The 18390-nt window shown below is 29.2% G+C and overlaps 3 protein-coding genes across 5 annotated transcripts; all 3 read right to left on the bottom strand.

Moving 5' to 3' along the window:
- Positions 1-42: 42 nt before the first annotated feature.
- LOC126836820 (uncharacterized) lies at positions 43-3224 on the bottom strand. The gene is made up of 8 exons (XM_050570473.1): positions 3104-3224; positions 2928-2997; positions 2504-2696; positions 1042-1119; positions 878-973; positions 725-814; positions 485-661; positions 43-410 (listed from the first exon to the last, which is right to left on the bottom strand). Coding segments are annotated over exons 1-8 (957 nt in total). The 5' UTR covers positions 3105-3224; the 3' UTR covers positions 43-158.
- A 3516-nt stretch (positions 3225-6740) lies between these two features.
- Positions 6741-9072, bottom strand: LOC126836639 (uncharacterized). 2 transcript variants are annotated; one of them, XM_050570213.1, is made up of 8 exons: positions 8857-9072; positions 8690-8759; positions 8081-8276; positions 7918-7995; positions 7755-7856; positions 7534-7698; positions 7262-7469; positions 6741-7199 (listed from the first exon to the last, which is right to left on the bottom strand). In XM_050570213.1, coding segments are annotated over exons 1-8 (834 nt in total). In that variant the 5' UTR covers positions 8858-9072; the 3' UTR covers positions 6741-7185. The 2 variants fall into 2 exon arrangements, with proteins under 2 accessions (XP_050426170.1, XP_050426171.1); XM_050570214.1 differs by having other exon boundaries at positions 6743-7199; positions 7761-7856.
- Positions 9073-9845: 773 nt separating this feature from the next.
- LOC126836692 (lon protease homolog, mitochondrial-like) lies at positions 9846-16018 on the bottom strand. Of its 2 annotated transcripts, none has more exons than XM_050570300.1 (15): positions 15515-16018; positions 15358-15446; positions 15116-15282; positions 14882-15054; positions 14614-14802; positions 14327-14542; positions 13949-14037; positions 12953-13214; positions 12729-12889; positions 11728-12001; positions 11572-11661; positions 11323-11488; positions 11025-11245; positions 10789-10953; positions 9846-10336 (listed from the first exon to the last, which is right to left on the bottom strand). In XM_050570300.1, exons 1-15 carry the CDS (start codon positions 15902-15904, stop codon positions 10190-10192), a joined length of 2799 nt encoding a protein of 932 aa, XP_050426257.1. In that variant the 5' UTR covers positions 15905-16018; the 3' UTR covers positions 9846-10189. The 2 variants fall into 2 exon arrangements, with proteins under 2 accessions (XP_050426257.1, XP_050426258.1); XM_050570301.1 differs by having other exon boundaries at positions 14882-15048.
- Between the last annotated feature and the right edge of the window lie 2372 nt (positions 16019-18390).

The following is an 18390-nucleotide window of genomic DNA, read 5'->3' as shown; positions in this document are numbered from 1 at the left end:
TATTTTACACCGCACCATAAAAGTTAAGTCATATGCAAAGTTTGTAAATTGGTTTGACAAACTAATTTTAAATATTTTAAATGCTATATCAAAAATACATGTATATATGTATGCATAGGTTAATTTTATGGGTATGTATATATAGGTTAATTTTGAAATTAAGTAAAAAAGTTTTCTGCTTCATTATCTGATTCGCCAATTGAATTTGGACGTTTCAACGTATCGATAATCGATTGCAATAATTTAATTCTCTTCCGTTGCCTTCTAATGGTTTGCTGAGCGTTTCTTAACCGTTTTGTTTTATCTAATAATTCAGTAGTCATACGCGAAATACTTTTTTTGAAAGCTATTTCATTAGATGTATTGCCAGGCATAGGTATAACTGAAAAAACAAGTACTCCTTTCTTGGGCTTTGACAAAAAAAAAACACAAATTTTAAAATTACATTTTAAACAAACAAAAGTAATTAATTCGTAAAAATTACATCATTATCGGTTGTGTTGAACGATGTGGAAGTCCGAAACGAAGTGCTATTGAAAAAATGTCCAGTATTTAGTGAAGATACCACTTCGGAAGTACTTTCAGTTACTAGAGGATGCGAATAAATATTGTTCACTTGGAGTCTAGAATCATCTTCAGAGTCTGAATTTATAATTATGACCTATATACCAAATCAAATTCTGATTAAACTATGCGCAATAAACTAAATACAAAAAAAAATTACTGTTTCAGATTCAGTAGTAATCGGTTGAGAAGAGTTAGACATTTCTTCGTACTTGACTTTATCACCCGACTCTGAATTTTGAAGTGTCACCTGTATCAAAGAAACACGGTGTAAGGTACACGCAAAACAAAGCTAAAATTTAATAATAATTACTGTTTCGATACGAGGAGTAGCCGGATACACATTGGTAATGGTATTTTGGGGTTTGGCACGAGTATGTATATAATTTGGCTGTACAACAGATATCGCCTGTAATGATTTTAAAAAGACCAATTTAAGACTGATGTGAAGGTAGTGTATGCAAGGGTAAACAATACTTTATTGTTTTGAGAAGTATTGTAATCGCCAGATAGAGATAAATCTGTTGATTCTTCACTTGTGTATTTAATTATGGTCTGTAAAACATTATAATATATTAGGTATGTATTGATAATAATTCAAAACTATATTTATCATACACGTTAGACATTTTTTTAAATCTATAGGTCGCTCTATGCCAAATCACCTGATGTGTGTGCGAGTAAATTTGTTTAATGCCTCGATCCCATATCTTATGCAGTATGCAGATAGTTCCATAAAATCGAAAAAGTAAAGAAATTGTTATCGTAAATTTGTTGTACACCTGAAGTTCAAGACTAAGTTCAAGACTCTTCAAACTATACTCTTTTGATTCATAATTTATTTTAGACAATTTTTTTTTATAATATATATTATGTAGCTTCAAAGTTTTGAGTTTTACTAAAAAGTGCTATTTTTAAAAGCCTATAACTTTTTAGGGCTTGAACTAAATTTGTACAGCACTTACTTATATGTATATAGAACATCTGGTAAAAGTTTGGTAATTGAGACTTATTTTTACTAGGAGCTGAAAGAACTTGAATTTTTTAAATTCCGTTGTGTAGTGCAATGAAATTTATTGCAATATTCTCATTCAGATTGAAGTCACATGGTGATAACTGGTAAAAATTATGTAACATATTACTTCATAGTGTAAGAACTTCCCGGCGAATTAGAAATCGTTAAGTCGATTTCTTCATGTAGCAAGTCTAAAGATCAAAAGTCGTACTAAAGAAAATGTGTATTGTTCTTACTTATTACTTAAGTCAACAAATTAGACCGAGTACAGATCTAGTGCGGGAGTGTACCTAACATCTAAAATTATCTTAAATATTTAAAGTCAAACTTATTTTTTTATTAATAAAACATCAAAAAAAAAGGGGGAAAATAATTATTTATTATTATACATTGACTGTATTTAATTAAATTATTATTATGACAGTTATCACCATTATTCACCTAATGGTATAATTGTTGTAAAAATTACATGACTCTTTAATTTTAATAAGAATATTTCAAGAAATCTTGTGGTATGTTTTTTTTTAATTTTGATAGTTAATTTAATGAGGAATTGTGTAAACTTCTAAATTTCAAGAGTTAAAAATAATATGAGAATTTTACAAGAAATGTTTGGTATGGTTTTTTTTGTTTTGATAATTATTTAACGAGTATCTAATTATGTAAACACCTAAAGTTTAGGGATTAAAAATAATCGCAAAAAAATGTTTCAAAAATGTTTACTGTCTTTACTCTACAAGATCTCAATAACACGGAGCTGACTTTTATGATACACCCCATCATATGATTATAATATAGTGAATAGTCAAGTAGGTATGTCAAATTTAATTTTAGCCAAAATGTAATAGGGAATAAACCGTTATGACCGCCCAACAAAAAAATCTTATTGTTATCCATTGATACATTAAATGATTAAAAACTTACACTGTAATGTGGTATAGATAATGTAGGAACAGCGGCTTTGCATAAAAATCTTTGTCGACGATAGGAAAAAATGTATTCTTTATTAAAGTGTGCTGAACAAAGAGTGTCGGTTTTTGTCACTTTACTTGCATCCAATGAGTGTTCAATTACAAATTCCAACCACTTTTTGAAAATAGGCTTATTGGCGGGAAATCTTGAATATACATAAAATATAATTGTTTAATTTATAGTTATATATTTTTATAATATAAGTATACGATGTATTTATAGCAAGTACAACAGATTTATCAATTATAACCAATTCTCCTGAATATTAAACAATTAAAAACGAGTCTATTTGTTTCGCTCATTGAACGGAAATACCTAATTTACTCTTTTATTAGTATAACCAAAATATAATAATTGAATTATTAGATGGGTTTACCTATGAAATGAGATGTTTTCTTTTCTGCTCTTAACGTTCTCGGGTCTTCCACAGATATAACAAAGGACCACTGCAAGTCGTAAAGCAATTAAAATCGAGCAAAATAATATATTTAAATTTTAATTAACTAAGCAGCCGAGTTGAATTGTGCTAGAACAATATTTAAATTCACTTACTTTGCACACGGTGGTCGATTGTAAAATAATTACCAGTATAACGGTGAATGTATATTTTCCTAGATGACAAATAGAAGTTTTAACTTAGGCGGGTTTAACAGTGAACCGAGGGCAGGGCGGCCTGGGTTGGTACTTGCACGGATGCAGTGTCGACTTGGCTCATATAAATGACTTGGGCGTGGGCGTGGGTTTGATAAATCAATAACTTCGTTAATGTTGACCAAGTACTCGCAGTGTTTTAAACACTGCGCTCTACCGGAGGACGCCATAGCTAACTAACACTCACAGCTTATTTTAAACGGGTCTTACTACAAAAAGTCGATTAGTCATTAGTTAGTTTCAGCGGCTTCGATCACAGTGCAAACATATTGTCTACAATAAACAGCAACAATGCATACAATATTTATTTTTTGTTTTGCTTAATATAGGCCATGTAGGCCCTAGCTGCAACTACCACGTTTTCCTATCGTTTTTTGTCTCTTGTCATCTCTACTCCTATATACATGAAGTTATTTTATTTGACAATTCCCTTCTGCGCGCCAGACATATGTTCTGCCGATGCATCGTAAGGAATGCAATCCTTATGCTCTTCATTATTGCTATTATATCCGGTTGATTTTATCTATGATTTTGTTTGTCACGGTCATCGTATTCGTTGCCTATAGTTTTCATAATCTTTTGAGGCCAAACATTTGTCTTAATATTTTCCTCTCCAGTATCGCTAACTTTTTTTCATCGGTTTTTGTTGACGACCACGTCTCACAGTCATATAATGCAATTGGTCTAGTAAGAACATTATACATTGTTATTTTTTGATTTTTTTAAATAAGGTTTTGTCTTGAAGAGTGATCTCAGCATTCCAAAGCATCTTTTTGCTGCAATTTTTCTTTTTAGTTATTTATGCCCCCACTGGTTGTATCTAGTCTCACTTCGAGATACTTGCATACAACATTATGAAATTATTTACACTATGTACAATCATGTAAGAGGGCGTCGCACCGCCTATTTTTAAAGAGTGAAGTATAGGCAATTTTTTACAAAATCTTAATTTAAAGGTTAAACTGTGATGTGTAATTATTAGTTCAATAACTAGGACTCTATTTTGGTAGTTAATTTTTTTTTTTGGACTATCACAGCATCCTAAAAAGCGATTTAAAAATGATTTTTCATCTCTACATGTTTAAGCAGACTGAAAATAACTCACTTAATTTTGGTTTTAGAGTAAATGCACCCATTATTAAATTAAAAGAAAACAATATTCCGGAGGACAAGACGGTGCGTTTTTTTCATTATTCCAAGTATAACGCTCAATACATAGTTTAGAAATAACAACTATTTTAACATTTTTTTAAATGACTGTAACTTTTAAAAAAATAATTAGGTGTATATCTAAATTGGATTTAGATTTCAGAAACCATTTATAATTTGTTGCAATAAGTATATTTATCAACTCAGCGTTTTTGATTCTAGTTGTACACTAACTAGGCTTGCTATTCGTACAGATTTCGCGGGAACACAACCGCTGTTTTCAATCTATGGTCAAAACGTACAGGTTTGTGAAAGTAAGTCCCGGTGTGCCTAATCTGACTTGTAATTTCCAGGATTATAATTTTTAATAAATGGCAACCTAAACAACTAAAAAACTACAATACTCTAACATCTGTTAACGACATTATTAGGGATGCATTCAAGTGAATATTATTTTAACAGACAAAATGTATTATCAACTAAATTAATAATGATTATATCCTCAGGAACCTGTGTACCTATATATGAGTATCAGTGTTTTCAGGATTTTTAATTATCCGATTCATATTTCACATGTAGCTGAAACTCATAATAATTTAATCATATCATGATTAAAGTGCACAAATTATAGTCAACCATGACCATGACGACGTGCGCATCCCATTAAAATGTTATGGCAGAATTAACTACAAACGCCATTCGCTGTAGACCAAGTGAGTGCGACGAAAGTACCTTCAATAGTTGTTCTTATGGTACGGTATGAGCTCTTAAGACTATTTAGGAAAAACGTTTTACTAAAAAAAATCAGCCTTTCACTGGCTTAAACTCAACAGCAAATAATTATATCAATTATTACAATGTGATTAACGTATTATAAATAGAAACTGTATTATGTATTTAAAAGAGCAGCAGAGAAAATAAATTAAGATAACTGACGAACTCTTAAGTAGCTACCTTTATTTAATTTGGAAATAATAATTTAATTACGATTAGAGAGTGAAATTAAGTATCGTAGTAGTTATACCTATCGTATATACCTAATCCTAAGGTTTTCATTTTCTAAGTGGCCAAATTAAATGTTTTTCGTCCACTTACAAATATGTATGTAATAGTTTACAAAATAACGTCTTAGTTTTATACTAAAACTTTAATTAAACGTTGCTGGTTAATTTTACACTAATTTTAGTTTATGTTGATATGACATAAAATAATTAGTTTTTCAATGATGTGTTTTTTATTTTTGCGTCTGGACTTACTATATCTCTTAAGCCACTATAGACTAGGCCGATTTCTTCATGACAAGTCCTAAGATCAGAAATCATACATAAAGGATACTTTAAAAAGTCCAAAAATTTTAAAAAATCGCCCTTTTCTCTTCATTATTGAGAAAAACCAACTTAAAGTGTACTCATTTGTTATGTTAAAATTTCGGTTCGGGAAATCGTTCTAACTTTTTAAATAATCCAATTACCATCTAGCTACTCGTATACGATATTTTGAAGTCTTAGTCCTTAGATATAGCATAACCAATATCTTACAAAAAAAAAACGTTTTTTTTTTAAGTTAAGGTTAATGATATCATCATTGACCTTCAGAAAGGCAAAAAACTTTTCTTTTATTGTGTGTTTTTAAATGTAGTTTTAAGACTTAAGCTCTGAAAATTAGACTTAAGGCAGATGTATGGTCGCTGGTGGCGTGATATGAAATTTACTCAAAAAATATGTATAACATAATATATTACATTATTAACTGTATGCAGTTTATTTCTAAACAACTAAAAAGAAATATCAATGTCCTTTTAACAAACAGCATAAACAAATAATGCAATATACCCATTATAGTAAATACTTATAAATAAATACATAAACTTTCAATGAAAATATACGAGCTGTTTTTGGCCTTTCTTTATACTGTTAACCTATTTTTAAAAAAAATATACTATAACTTTGATTGTAAAATAAATATTTAAAAAAATGTATATAAAATTATCAATAATGTAAACTTGAGCTTTACAGTCTGTAGAAAATGTTGGTTTACACGGTTTTTTGTTGAATCAATAATGCATAGTAAGAACTAGACAATTACATCTAATAGCTTAGTGTCGTTGGCAATTATAGTTGGTTTTTATAGTTATAAAAAAACAGTGTTTTTTTTTTGGTATTGAAAGATAAATTACTTTACTAAAAACAGTTTTCACGTAATATTAATAGTTAGTATTATTATAAATGAACTTTTTTTTTCACTTATTTAAAACATTTCTCATTTATTTAATGAATAATAACCATTATTATTATTACAACATAATTAATGATCTACCTCTAAGTCATTAAAACATTTTAATTATCAACACACTTTTATTTATTTAAAAAGAAATTAATAATGCAAAAATATAATTTCAGATAATTGGGTGCTTTTTTAAATAATATAAAAATTACATTTACATTATTAAGTATTCAATTACAATAACAACCTTAGTTACTTTGCTCTTTACTTATTAAATATACAAAATTATATAAATATACATATACTCAATGCTTTAACTATATTAGTATTATTTTGTATTACCCTATTCGTCAATTTACGATGCTTATAAAATAAATGATCATAGCCGATATTTTATTAAGAGGCCATCTTATGCTTTGTAAGTGTGCACAGCAAAGAGTTTGTCTGGACTATTGTACCACAATACCACAAATCAAGAATTGTATCAAAAATCCATTTCTTTAGAATTTTCCAAAAATGTATGGACTTTCCTCAAGATGTAAAAACCAAATATTCATCATGATATTGTTATAAACCTTTATAGTTTAATTTTTTTTCATCAAGTAAAATATTTATTCAGTTTTATCTGGAAAAATTAAGTGTGACAGTAAGATCGGTTTTATTTTAGTGCAAGTTAGTAATTAATACTTTTTAGTATATGTTTCAATTCGGCGATAGTAGATTTCAGTGATGTAATCCTAGTATGTTGTCTTCTAATGGTTTGTTGAGCATTTTTTAACTTTGTTGTTTTAGCTCTTAAGTCAGTATTCAAACTGGCTATATATCTTTTTAAAAATAAACAGTCTGGTGAATCCTTCACTGATGGTTTAGTCGAAACAAGAATAAACGCTTTGCCCTTGACAAAAAAATATTAAAATCAAACATAAATGTACAAATAAAAATCATTAATAATTCAATACTTTATTTTTTATTTTTGTTTCGGCGGAGTGATCATTAATTATATTTTCAGTGTTATGTAATGGTAAACTAGGCGCATCCCCAGTTAGTAATGGGTAAGAATCAGTAATGCTTTCTTGGTATTCATCAGTGTTCTCATCAATGTATTCTGATTTTATAACTGTTCCCTATAGCACATAAAATTATTAAAAAAAAAATATCGAGAGTCAAATATCAATACTACAGTTACTGTATCAGCGTCAAAAGCAGGTGAATGAAAAACTGGTTCGCTCTTAATGGGTTGAGCATTGTCTTCATCATCAGGTTCTGATTTTATAATTGACGCCTGCAACAACACAAACTTTAAGTACTTATCATTAGAGTGTTGTCTATTTAACAATTATTACTCCATGATCATCAGATATATGAGTAGTTAAGGATGGTTGCGAATTTTTCGACCAATATTCTGGATAACTCAGTTTGGCCTATAAAATAGTTAACAAATTAAAAATGGTGCATAATTATATTATTATTAACTAAACGTTATAACTTAGTATTATATAAACTTACGTTTTTAACACGTGATATATATATCATAGGAACAGCTGTTTCGGTTAAATAGGTTGTGCGTTTGTAATTGATAATATCTTTTTGATGGAAGTGTGTTGAACAAACTGAACTATATTTTTTTATTTTCCCTGGATTTAATGAGTTATTAAGGACAAATTCGTACCACTTTTGACGCAGAGTATCATTGATTGGAAATCTTGAATAAACATAAAAAATTAACAGTTATTTATAACAGGTACACAAATTGTAATGTTAGGAAGGAAGAGGTAAGTAATTGAATTCATTGTATTCTTATAAATATAATTTTATAATTTATAATTATTCTACTTGTAATAGAACATGATGTGTTAAACGCAAACCAGTTTTGACTTAGGGTTTAAAATTAAAATGTTGAAATTTAAGTTTCCAAAGACTAAAAAATGATTGAAAGACTGTAGCCATAAAAAAAAAGTTATTTATAAAATCATTATCTGAGGGAGTGGGTATGGTGCCAGCGTTCAAGATTTGAAACACAGCTAGTGCGTAGAAACACTGCCGCGGTTACCCTCACGACGCCTTGACAAGTATATGAATAGCAATAGTAAATATGGAAATAACATTAATGGTCACCTATGAAATGTGATTTTAGCTTCTTTACTCTTTTCATTTCGAGATCTTCCACATATAAAACAGCTAACCACTGTAAAATATAACAAAAAAATTGTTTACACTTAATAGACTTGTAACTGTTACAAACGAACAACGCGAAAATTGTCACATGAACGATGTTTGCTTACTTTGGATAGTTCGACGAAACAAAATATCTTTAAAGATTCTAGTAATTTACACGAGATAAAAACGAATTTAAGGACAGAAAACACTACATAGTAAGTAGGGCCAAGTAAAATTAGTACATCTAAAAAGATCACTTACAATGTCAGACAAAATGTGTGACAATGTTTTAATTTTTTAACAGGAAATTATAATTGTTGTCCAACAAAGTACAAACCGTGTTATCAGTTATTACTTATCACATTATTGCGGTGCTTGTTGTTCTAACAACAAGTTTTATCTTTTCTGTGTTTCTAACATCTACAGTGATGACACCACTTTTACCAAAAACCATGTTATTCCATGGTACACTTTTCCTAATCAACATTATTTTCCAGAGACCATTTTTCCTGTTAACCACTTGTTCCAAACTTGAAAAATAATAGATTGAAAAAAGTGGTTATTGCAGGGCTGGAAGGGGGGGGGCACGTCTCTGGGGCCTCAGATTTTTATGTCATCTTTTTTTTTTGTATATATTTTAACATGAAATTTTTGAGTGATGGCTGAATGTAATATTTGTTTGGTAAGAGTATAACCCTCCTGCCGACCTTTTTCAAATTTAAGTCAGTGCCATTTTCTAAATATTGATTTTTGATCTTGTAGATAAAAATAATGGCCAAGTTTTTGCACTTAGAAGTTTGCAAATAACAAAACATTACATATCTTTTGGCGTTCTTCTCAAAACAACTATGCCAACAAAAGAGCACATTTTGCGTAAGAGGGCGTCGCACCGGTGATTTTCAGTGGTAAAAACATGTTTACACCAACTGAAAATAACTCGTTTAATTTTGGTTTTAGACTAAAAGCACCCATTAAAAAATTAAAATATTTTATAATGTTGTTCATAACACATAAATATTATAGTTTTATTGCATTTTGGATAAGCAATATGCACACATTTTTTTCAGTTGACAATCTGGGAAATTATAAATACATTACATTAACAGCAGCTTCATTACATTTACACATACACAAAATATATTCCAAAAACAATATTGTATGTGTGACAATGGCTGATCTCATATTTTCATTTTCTTACAACATAAAATATAACTATACAATAAGTTGTTTTATTTCTTTGAGGTCAAAAATAGTTGGCCGTTTTGTACTACGAATCTACCAAAAACTAAAAAAATTTAAATAATAAAAATAAATTAAAGATACGGCCCATAACAGACATTATTTATGTACTTTAGTACTCTCCACATAAAAAAAAGTTTACAGATGTAAGAGAATACATCAGTTTACACAATATAAAAGTAACTACACGATTAATATAACAATATGAACTTAATTTTATTAACTTTTAAACACTATATCATAGATTTCTTTATAATAGGAGACGAAATGTACTTCTAGACCTTCGGTTATATACTTTGGTAGTTCGTCATAGTCTTTTTTATTTTCTTCAGGAAGTATCAAACAGTTAATATTTTCTCTTCTCGCCTATAACACATAAACACAATATTAAGTAACAAAATATGGACAGTTATTTTGATTTTTAAATTAATTATGCACATTGATGTTGATAGTGCAAAATAGCTTATTAGACTTTTTTGCACATTGATGATGATAGTGCAAAATAGCTTATTAGACTTTTTTTTCAAAATATAATTTTTGGTACTAAAATCTAACGACATTATTCTCAATCGATTGCATTTATTGATGCAATAATTTTTCACTAGTAATAAGTTACTAAATTATGATAATAGGTTACTATGTGTACCTATTTTTTAAATTAAAAAAAAAAACATTAACTGGTAGTGTAAGTATTGTGTAGAAAAAACTAAGGAAGTTTTTTCGCGGCAACGATGATATGTAAAACACGTTGCTGTAGCAATAATAAAGTTATTTTGGTGTCATTTTTTGGTGATACATGATATTTTCAGATTACTTACGGCTATAGTTTTTTCCTTGATTCCGCCAACTGGCATTATTTTTCCTTTGAGCGAAATTTCACCAGTCATTGCTATATTTTTAAAAACCGGTTTGTTCAATGCTAACGAAAGTAATGCTGTAACAATTGTACAGCCGGCACTAGGTCCATCTTTGGGTGTCGCACCCTAAAATAAATAATAAATTAGTTATTTAATGCTATATTTTTGGTTTATTAGATATTGACTGGTCATCTTACTTCAGGAACATGTAAATGCACATTGCCAATCGACAGGTTTACATTTTCTGGTTCGACATCATTTAGTATTTTTTTTGCTACAGTGTATGCTGTTTTGGCAGACTCTTGCATAGTTTCTCCTAAACGACCAGTAAGCATAATCGAACCTACCGATTTATTTTTTTCAGTTACGGTTTTAGGATCTTTGGTCCATTCCGTTTCAATATACATCATTGTACCTCCTATAACAAAACAAAAAAATGATAAACATGAATTTCGTTTTTTTCTTTCTACAGGTAGTTCCAAAGTCTGTGCTTACCCATGGCAGTCCAAGCTAAACCCATAACCACTCCGGGTTCAGGATTTTCATACATTCTGTTTTTAGTGAACACTGGATTACCCACAAAATCATATAATTTATCTTTGGAAACTGTCACTTTTTCTTCTTCGCCTTTAACGATTTTATGCGCTACTTTTCGTAGTATCTAAAAAGGAAAATCATTAACATTGTTAGAATAAAACCATTTAACAAAATATAAATCGAACAAAGCTTGAACGAAAACAATACTTTTTCAATATGTTTTTGGAGATTCCGTACACCACTCTCACGGCAGTAAAATTTGATAAGTGTTGACAAACTTTCATCGACAATATCTATCTATCAAGAGTACATGTACAAATTAAAAAAAAATACTTTGCTACAGTGAGTTCTTAATCATTTTACTTGATTATCAGTCAACCCAGTAGCCTTTAGTCCCTGAGGAATTAAATACTGTTTGGCAATGGCCATTTTTTCTTGGGCCACATAACCAGACACATCTATCATCTCCATTCGATCTCGTAGAGGCTCTGGAATTGTGTTGATAACATTAGCAGTGCAAATAAACAACACGTTAGATAAGTCCACTGACACATCTAAATAGTGATCTAAGAAGTTGGCATTTTGTTCTGGGTCAAGCATTTCTAGCAATGCCGACGACGGATCACCTTGATGCCCTCTGTAAAGTTATTACAAAACATTTTAAATGCTACATACAATAAATCTTAATTTTAAACGAAATTTAATTTAAACTTTAAAGATTAATTACAAAATGACATTTAAATTCAACTTAGATGCAAAAATAAAGTTTCCCTTTGAGGTACTTGCAGTAAGTAATTGCAGGGCAACAAATATGGTAATTTGTTCTTGATCCCCAAGCAGTGTGGGAGGGACCCTGGAAAATGGCAGTACTTGGTAAGGAGGATCGGTGAAGGAGGACCACTTACTACTTAGTTGACGTAATTTTTACCTCTTTAATAAAATTTCTTTATGTTTTTTTTAATGTAATAAAAATAAGAAGAGTAAGAGATAATGGTGGTATCACGTAATACTATTAAATTCAGAATACATAGATTATTAGAAAAAACGTTAAAATATCACATTTTTTTAAGTAATAGTAACGTAAAAATGATAGCTTAATAATGAAAAACTGACAATATAACTAATGTCTTAAGTTAGCTTTTTATAAGCTCTGGGTGGACAAATCTGTATACAACCTAACTGCTCATTAATTAACATTGTTGTAGCCCAAACTAATCTAAATGTAAGGTTTTTTTTATTTTAACTTTATGATTTCCCAATTGTTTTTTAATATCGGAAATATTGTAATCGTAAATCTACAAATCTTTTATAAATATCAATTAGACTATTATAGTTACTATCCTAATCAGTATTATATTTATTACCTTCCAATTTTATCAACTTCATCAATTAACACAAGGGGATTTTCTGTACAAGTTTTTTTTAGACATTGTATCATTTTACCCGGCATAGCACCAACGTATGTCCTACGATGACCTTTGATCTCGGCAACATCAGTCATACCTCCAACGCTAAATCTAAAATACTAAAAATTATAAATGTTAATAATTATATTAAATATAATTTAGTTAAAAAACAAAAAACATACTTCTCGATTTAGAGCTTTTGCAATTGACCTTGCTACACTAGTTTTGCCAACACCAGGTGGTCCGTGGAAACATATTATTTTCCCATGAGTTGTGCCTTTTAATTTACTGACAGCAATAAATTCGAGAATACGTTTTTTTATGTCGTCCATTCCGTAGTGATCTTCGTCTAGAATTTTCGATGCACGGTCTAAATCAAAATTCTCATTACTTGAAGAACCCCATGGTAGTAGTGTGAGCCAGTCTAGATAATTTCTCGTGACACTAATAATTCAAACCATACTGTTAAATTTTACAGAATTAGGCAGTTTCTTTTTTTTTTTTGGCTACTTTTATTTAAGTTTATTTTTAAATAAATCACTCCTTCACTTAAGTGTTACTTTCTATAAAATGATAAGATGAGTAACCTAATTGAGTTAAAAGTTGATATCAAAATGTCTTTAATAAAAATTAATTATTTTAGCACATTGTTATTAAATAACAATGTGATTTTGCTATCAATACACAACATTATGTATTAAATATTTTATAAGTCAAACTCGATAATAATAATTATATCATGGAAATATTTTGAACGTTGGTTGTTCGTGCTTTTAAGTCTGTAGTTATGAGCAATATACTATTTTTTTATTTATTGATACTTTTTAAAAGATTTTATAGAAACATTCAAACTCTTCAGTAATCAATTTAATATAAATTTATTAATGAGAACATTTTTTTTTTTTTAATTAGATAAAAATGAATTACAATAAATAGATAATACAAATAAAATCATAATAAAAACCCTTAACCATAAAAATTATATACTCTCCGCGAATACGTCGTATTTCGGCAACAATGTTGTCATCTTCAGCGCTCACGACAGACTGAATATTTTATGGTTAAGGGTTTTTATTATTATTTTATTACATATAACCATAAGTGCTTAAGTTTTTTCTAGATAATACAAACCCTATATTTATACAAATTTAAATTAATATTTTTAGCTCATAACTTACTTGAACTCAGAAGAGTGATGTTCTAAAAATGATAATTTAGTCAACTCTTCTTCAATTACTTCCATAACTTTTGGTGGTACTTGTTTATCCTAAAAAATATTATAATTTAAATTTAAAAACTGAATTAAAAAGTAATAATTTGTAAATAATCTGTACTGTAATAAATGGAAATAAAGCTTTTAAATTTAAATGCCAAATAGAAAAAAACAAATTTCAATAAAAAACAATAAAATTAAACAAAGAGTGGGAGAACTTTGCCTTTCAGCGGCCGCCAGCCGTCAGTCGTGGTGTGCAAAATAGGTATTTTGGAACGGAGAATAGATAAAAGTTATTAATAAAAGTATTTTCAGTTAAAAATAACTCCAATAATAAACTTGCTTTAATTCGGTCTCTGAACTTTTCTACAACGGAGTCTTTATCATCTTTTTCTAAGCCCAGTTCTTTTTTTATAACTTTAAGTTGTTCCTGAAGTATAAATTTTCGATGTTGTTGTTTTACTTTCTCGTCGACTTCTTTACTAATCTTGACCTGAATTTCACTGAGTTCCAAAAGTTTTTTCAGGCATCCCAATGAAAGTCGAAGGCGTTTAGGGACCTTTAAAATTGATTTAATTAAATACATCTACAAAAAAAAAAAAAAATTAAGAAATAACTAATGATAGGTACATCAGTTTCTTCTAAAATTGCTTGACATTCTGTAGTTTCACATTCAGTTATAGCAGCAGCAACATCAGATAAGTATGATGGATCATCGGCTACATTGCCATGTTGTAACATTGGATGTAATATTTCCCTATAAATAGGATTTATACTGATTATCGATTGAATGGTTTTAATAATTTCTTGAGAAAGTGCCTAAAAACAAAATTAATTTGTAATAAAAATAAACTCAATTAACAAACACTGAAAATGATAATTTCAAGACATAACATACTTTAACTTCCAACGTCGTTTCATAGGGTTTATCTTTAATATTTTCTATCTCGACCATTAGCACTTCTTGCTGAGTTTTGTCCGTTTCTTGATTAGATTCTGTAGCTTCTTGTGTGTTAGTTATACCTTTAAGGCGAGCTTGTTTTTTACTACGTCTATTCAAATCACCTGTAACTAATAAGATTGTGTTAAGTTTTTGTGTCATCAAACTATTAATTTTACAGCGTTTAACTACCTTTATCGATATCTTGGTCTTCGAAAAAAGGTTTGGTCAATTTAATTCTTCTGAAACTTTGTATAAGCATGTGCAATTTGTCGCCAAATTCTCGCATTTCGTTAATTCTTCCTAAAGATCCAATGTCATACACTTCATCAATATTATTCACAACATTTGCGGTGGTCCTGAAAATATAAATATAATATTTATTCATTTACAATAAAAATATTAATGACAAAAAGAGTTTTTTTAACACATACACTGTGTCTTTTCTCATAAACAGAGCGATAAAAGGTTGATTTAATGCTTTTTTCCTCTTAATCAATGCTATCAGTTTTGGATTACTTATCTGCAAATGAGTACGAACAATATAGTTAACGATATTATTGTTAGTTTCGACTCAGTCTAATAGTGTACCTCGACAATTCTAAAGAGCCTAGGATACAACGGAGGCTTTGGTATTGCCACCAATGGCAAGTAAGGAATGTTTTCTGGCGCTTGAATAGTAGCTACCGACGTACTATCCTGATTGGCTGCGTCCTCGCCCACGACTCTGACGTTCTGCTTGTCGTCATCATCAACACCATCATTGTCGTTGTCGTCGTGCTTAATGTCAAACCGTCTATAACGCACCGGCATATATACCCGGGATACAGCTCCGGGTGGTTGTGTCAATGAAGTATGTCCGCATTGTGGTGGGCACGCTCTACCGTTGTTGCACAGGACCACGCTTGCATAACGCACGAACTGACGGTCGACCATCAACATTCGTTTCAATGCATTCTGACTTAGTATTCGAGGTAACATTTTTTTTTTTTTTTAATGAAATTATAATATATGTTTTTAGTTTTTACTCACTTTACTAATGAAAAAACCATAACAACGAAAATTATTATAATCGTTCTCTTATCAGTTATCCGACAAACGCGATACGAACAGAACGTGACCGGCGTGGTGCAATCCGTTAAGGTAGGTACAGACCAGGCAACATTTTGTTGGCAGCATGTTGCTAACGGTGCTGTCAACATGTATCCCACCAACTGGTAACAACTAACAAGTTTATGGATACTCGTCAACGGTGGGCGGCATGACATGAAATAAATTTGTTACTTGTCGCTCAGTATGGACGGTGTTGTCAACAATTGTATACATTGTAATATACAATATAATATTTATGACCATTTTGAACATTTGATCTTAATTCCTTCCACGAGAAAAAAATAATACATTGATTTCCCATTTCCTCTACCCCTTGGATATTGAAAAAAGTGTTTTTCTTTTTTAATACGCGATATGTATGACCATTTTGAATATTTTTACTTAACTCCTTCCACGAGAAAAAATAAACTTATTTTAATTAGTATCAGTTTTATTATTATTTGGCCTGTGATCACACTTGTAATATTTATTTGATTTGTAGTATGCTAACTGCAATTATAGAAAAATTGTAGTTAATTAATGCTGTTGGACTGGAAACTAAGAATTTCATGTCACTATTATTGCGTTACAATATTCAAAGATTTTCTACAAATATTTAATAATATATTCAAAGATATTCATAACATTAAAAAATATCTGATATTTTTAAAAAAAAATGAGATAATTACATTTATTATATTTTTCACGTTTCTTTTTATACTTCCCCTTTCTGTGAATTATAACCAGTTAAATTAGATTTAGCGTTATAGAAACAATTTGTTTTCATTATTGTTGCTATTCATTTCATTATTATTGTTCTATTCGTGAGAATCTCTAGATTTTAATCATAATAACTTGGTTGAATTCTATGATAAATACCTAATGTATTGCGACGTGTTTGGTTATTAAGTTACAATCGAGTTTTGTATGCCTGTAATTAATGTATTATACATTATAAGTTGCAGCCCTGAATAGCGATTTACGGTTTTACATCGTGTGAGTACCTACCATTTTGTATTTCTAATTTATTTCCGTGTTTTCTGTCTTCCACTGACTCTGAATACTGCTTGTGAATAAATAGAATTATAATCTACAGGTGTTTGTTTATTATATATTATTTACTCGGAGTTGAGTCGAGTGATACGGGATCAACGCCACTTTAAATTAATGTAGTTGGCAAAATGGTCTATCTTCTAGATTTAATTACCTACATGTCATGCTTGTAGTTTTGTGTTATTCATCTAATTTAAGTAAATTAAAATTTAGTAATTTAAATGTTTAATAAAAACAAAATATACCACTGAAAACTAGTAGGTATGTTTTAACGTTGAAAAAATGACGTAATCTTAGAGAGGGGAACCAAGAGAGGACCAAGGGTTCGATATAGCTCCTTAAACGCGTAACTTTGAGACCATTTTTTTTGAGTTTCACTAATTATATCCAAAGGATGTCCACACCCATGATAGCCGTACTAGATAGTAATTTAACCTTAGCTATTGCCTATTTTCAGACGTTTATTAGAAAAGTCGATTTTCTTATTTTTATTACTTTATTTATTAAAAAATTATAGCACTACTGTTATATATTGTAGTTTTTAGAAGATAAATTCCCATTTGAAAGTTAAAGAAAACTTTTAAGATTCAAATCTTATGACATTCGGATTTTTATTATCAATATTCTAAAAAATAACAATGTTCTAATTAAATAATGTACGATTCCAGCATTCCTAAATTAGTAACTTAAAAAGAAATAAAAAAAAAAATACTTATTTTATTGTTGGTACATATAGGTCATAACACAAGAGAGAACAAGTTTTAAAAAAAAAAATACGGTTTATAAAAAATTATAAACGTTTATATATAAAATTAAAAAAATGAAATTCCAAAAAATATTAAGTTGTTTAATTTATATTACATTAAATTTTTTGGAACAAACATTTTTTACATGTATGTTTATATTTGATTTTTGATTAAATTTTTTGTTGCATAAAACGTGAATAAAAATATATGTAAAAGTTATTTAATTAAAGTTATTTAGTTGTTACATTTTTTAAAACAATTCTTCATATGAGTATTTAAGTTTGATTTTTGACTACAGTTTTTTGTACAAAATATGCTTGCGTAAGGTGTATCACCGGTATGTACACATAAATGCTTTTCCCAATCACTTTTAATAAATATAAATGTATTTCTTTATTGTTTTTGCCTGTAATGTATTTTAAATAATTTGAATAATAACTCTGCGCCTGGACCTGATGGCTTTAATGCACACTTTTTTTAAACAAATAGGAGACAATGTAACTTCAAGTCCATAAAAACTGAAAAGATAAAACATTTGTTCAAATAATACAACTTTGTTTGTATTATAAAACATTT

This window comes from Adelges cooleyi, unplaced genomic scaffold (assembly GCF_023614345.1).
Source record: "Adelges cooleyi isolate 19-005CV unplaced genomic scaffold, UGA_ACOO_1.1 ACOO_flye_CR_arks_rails_tigmint_CR_PRNA_247, whole genome shotgun sequence".
NCBI classification, from domain to species: domain Eukaryota; kingdom Metazoa; phylum Arthropoda; class Insecta; order Hemiptera; family Adelgidae; genus Adelges; species Adelges cooleyi.
The sequence above is the reverse complement of the archived record's forward strand: the minus strand, read 5'-3'. Positions and strand labels throughout refer to the sequence as shown.

Excerpts from the sequence above, each read along its gene's own strand:
- LOC126836639 (XM_050570213.1), bottom strand. Across the intron at positions 8,277-8,689 it reads GCTAAAATCACATTTCATAG|ATTTCCAATCAATGATACTC; the intron begins GTGACCATTAAT and ends TGTTTATTCAAG. Across the intron at positions 7,857-7,917 it reads ATATATCTGATGATCATGGA|GCGTCAATTATAAAATCAGA; the intron begins GTAATAATTGTT and ends GTGTTGTTGCAG.
- LOC126836820 (XM_050570473.1), bottom strand. Across the intron at positions 1,120-2,503 it reads TATCTATACCACATTACAGT|ACCATAATTAAATACACAAG; the intron begins GTAAGTTTTTAA and ends AATGTTTTACAG. Across the intron at positions 662-724 it reads TTACTACTGAATCTGAAACA|GTCATAATTATAAATTCAGA; the intron begins GTAATTTTTTTT and ends TTTGGTATATAG.
- LOC126836692 (XM_050570300.1), bottom strand. The coding sequence starts at position 15,904 with ATGTTACCTCGAATACTAAGTCAGAATGCATTGAAACGAATGTTGATG. Across the intron at positions 15,447-15,514 it reads GGCTCTTTAGAATTGTCGAG|ATAAGTAATCCAAAACTGAT; the intron begins GTACACTATTAG and ends ACTCATTTGCAG. Across the intron at positions 11,489-11,571 it reads TCCAAAAACATATTGAAAAA|ATACTACGAAAAGTAGCGCA; the intron begins GTATTGTTTTCG and ends TTTCCTTTTTAG.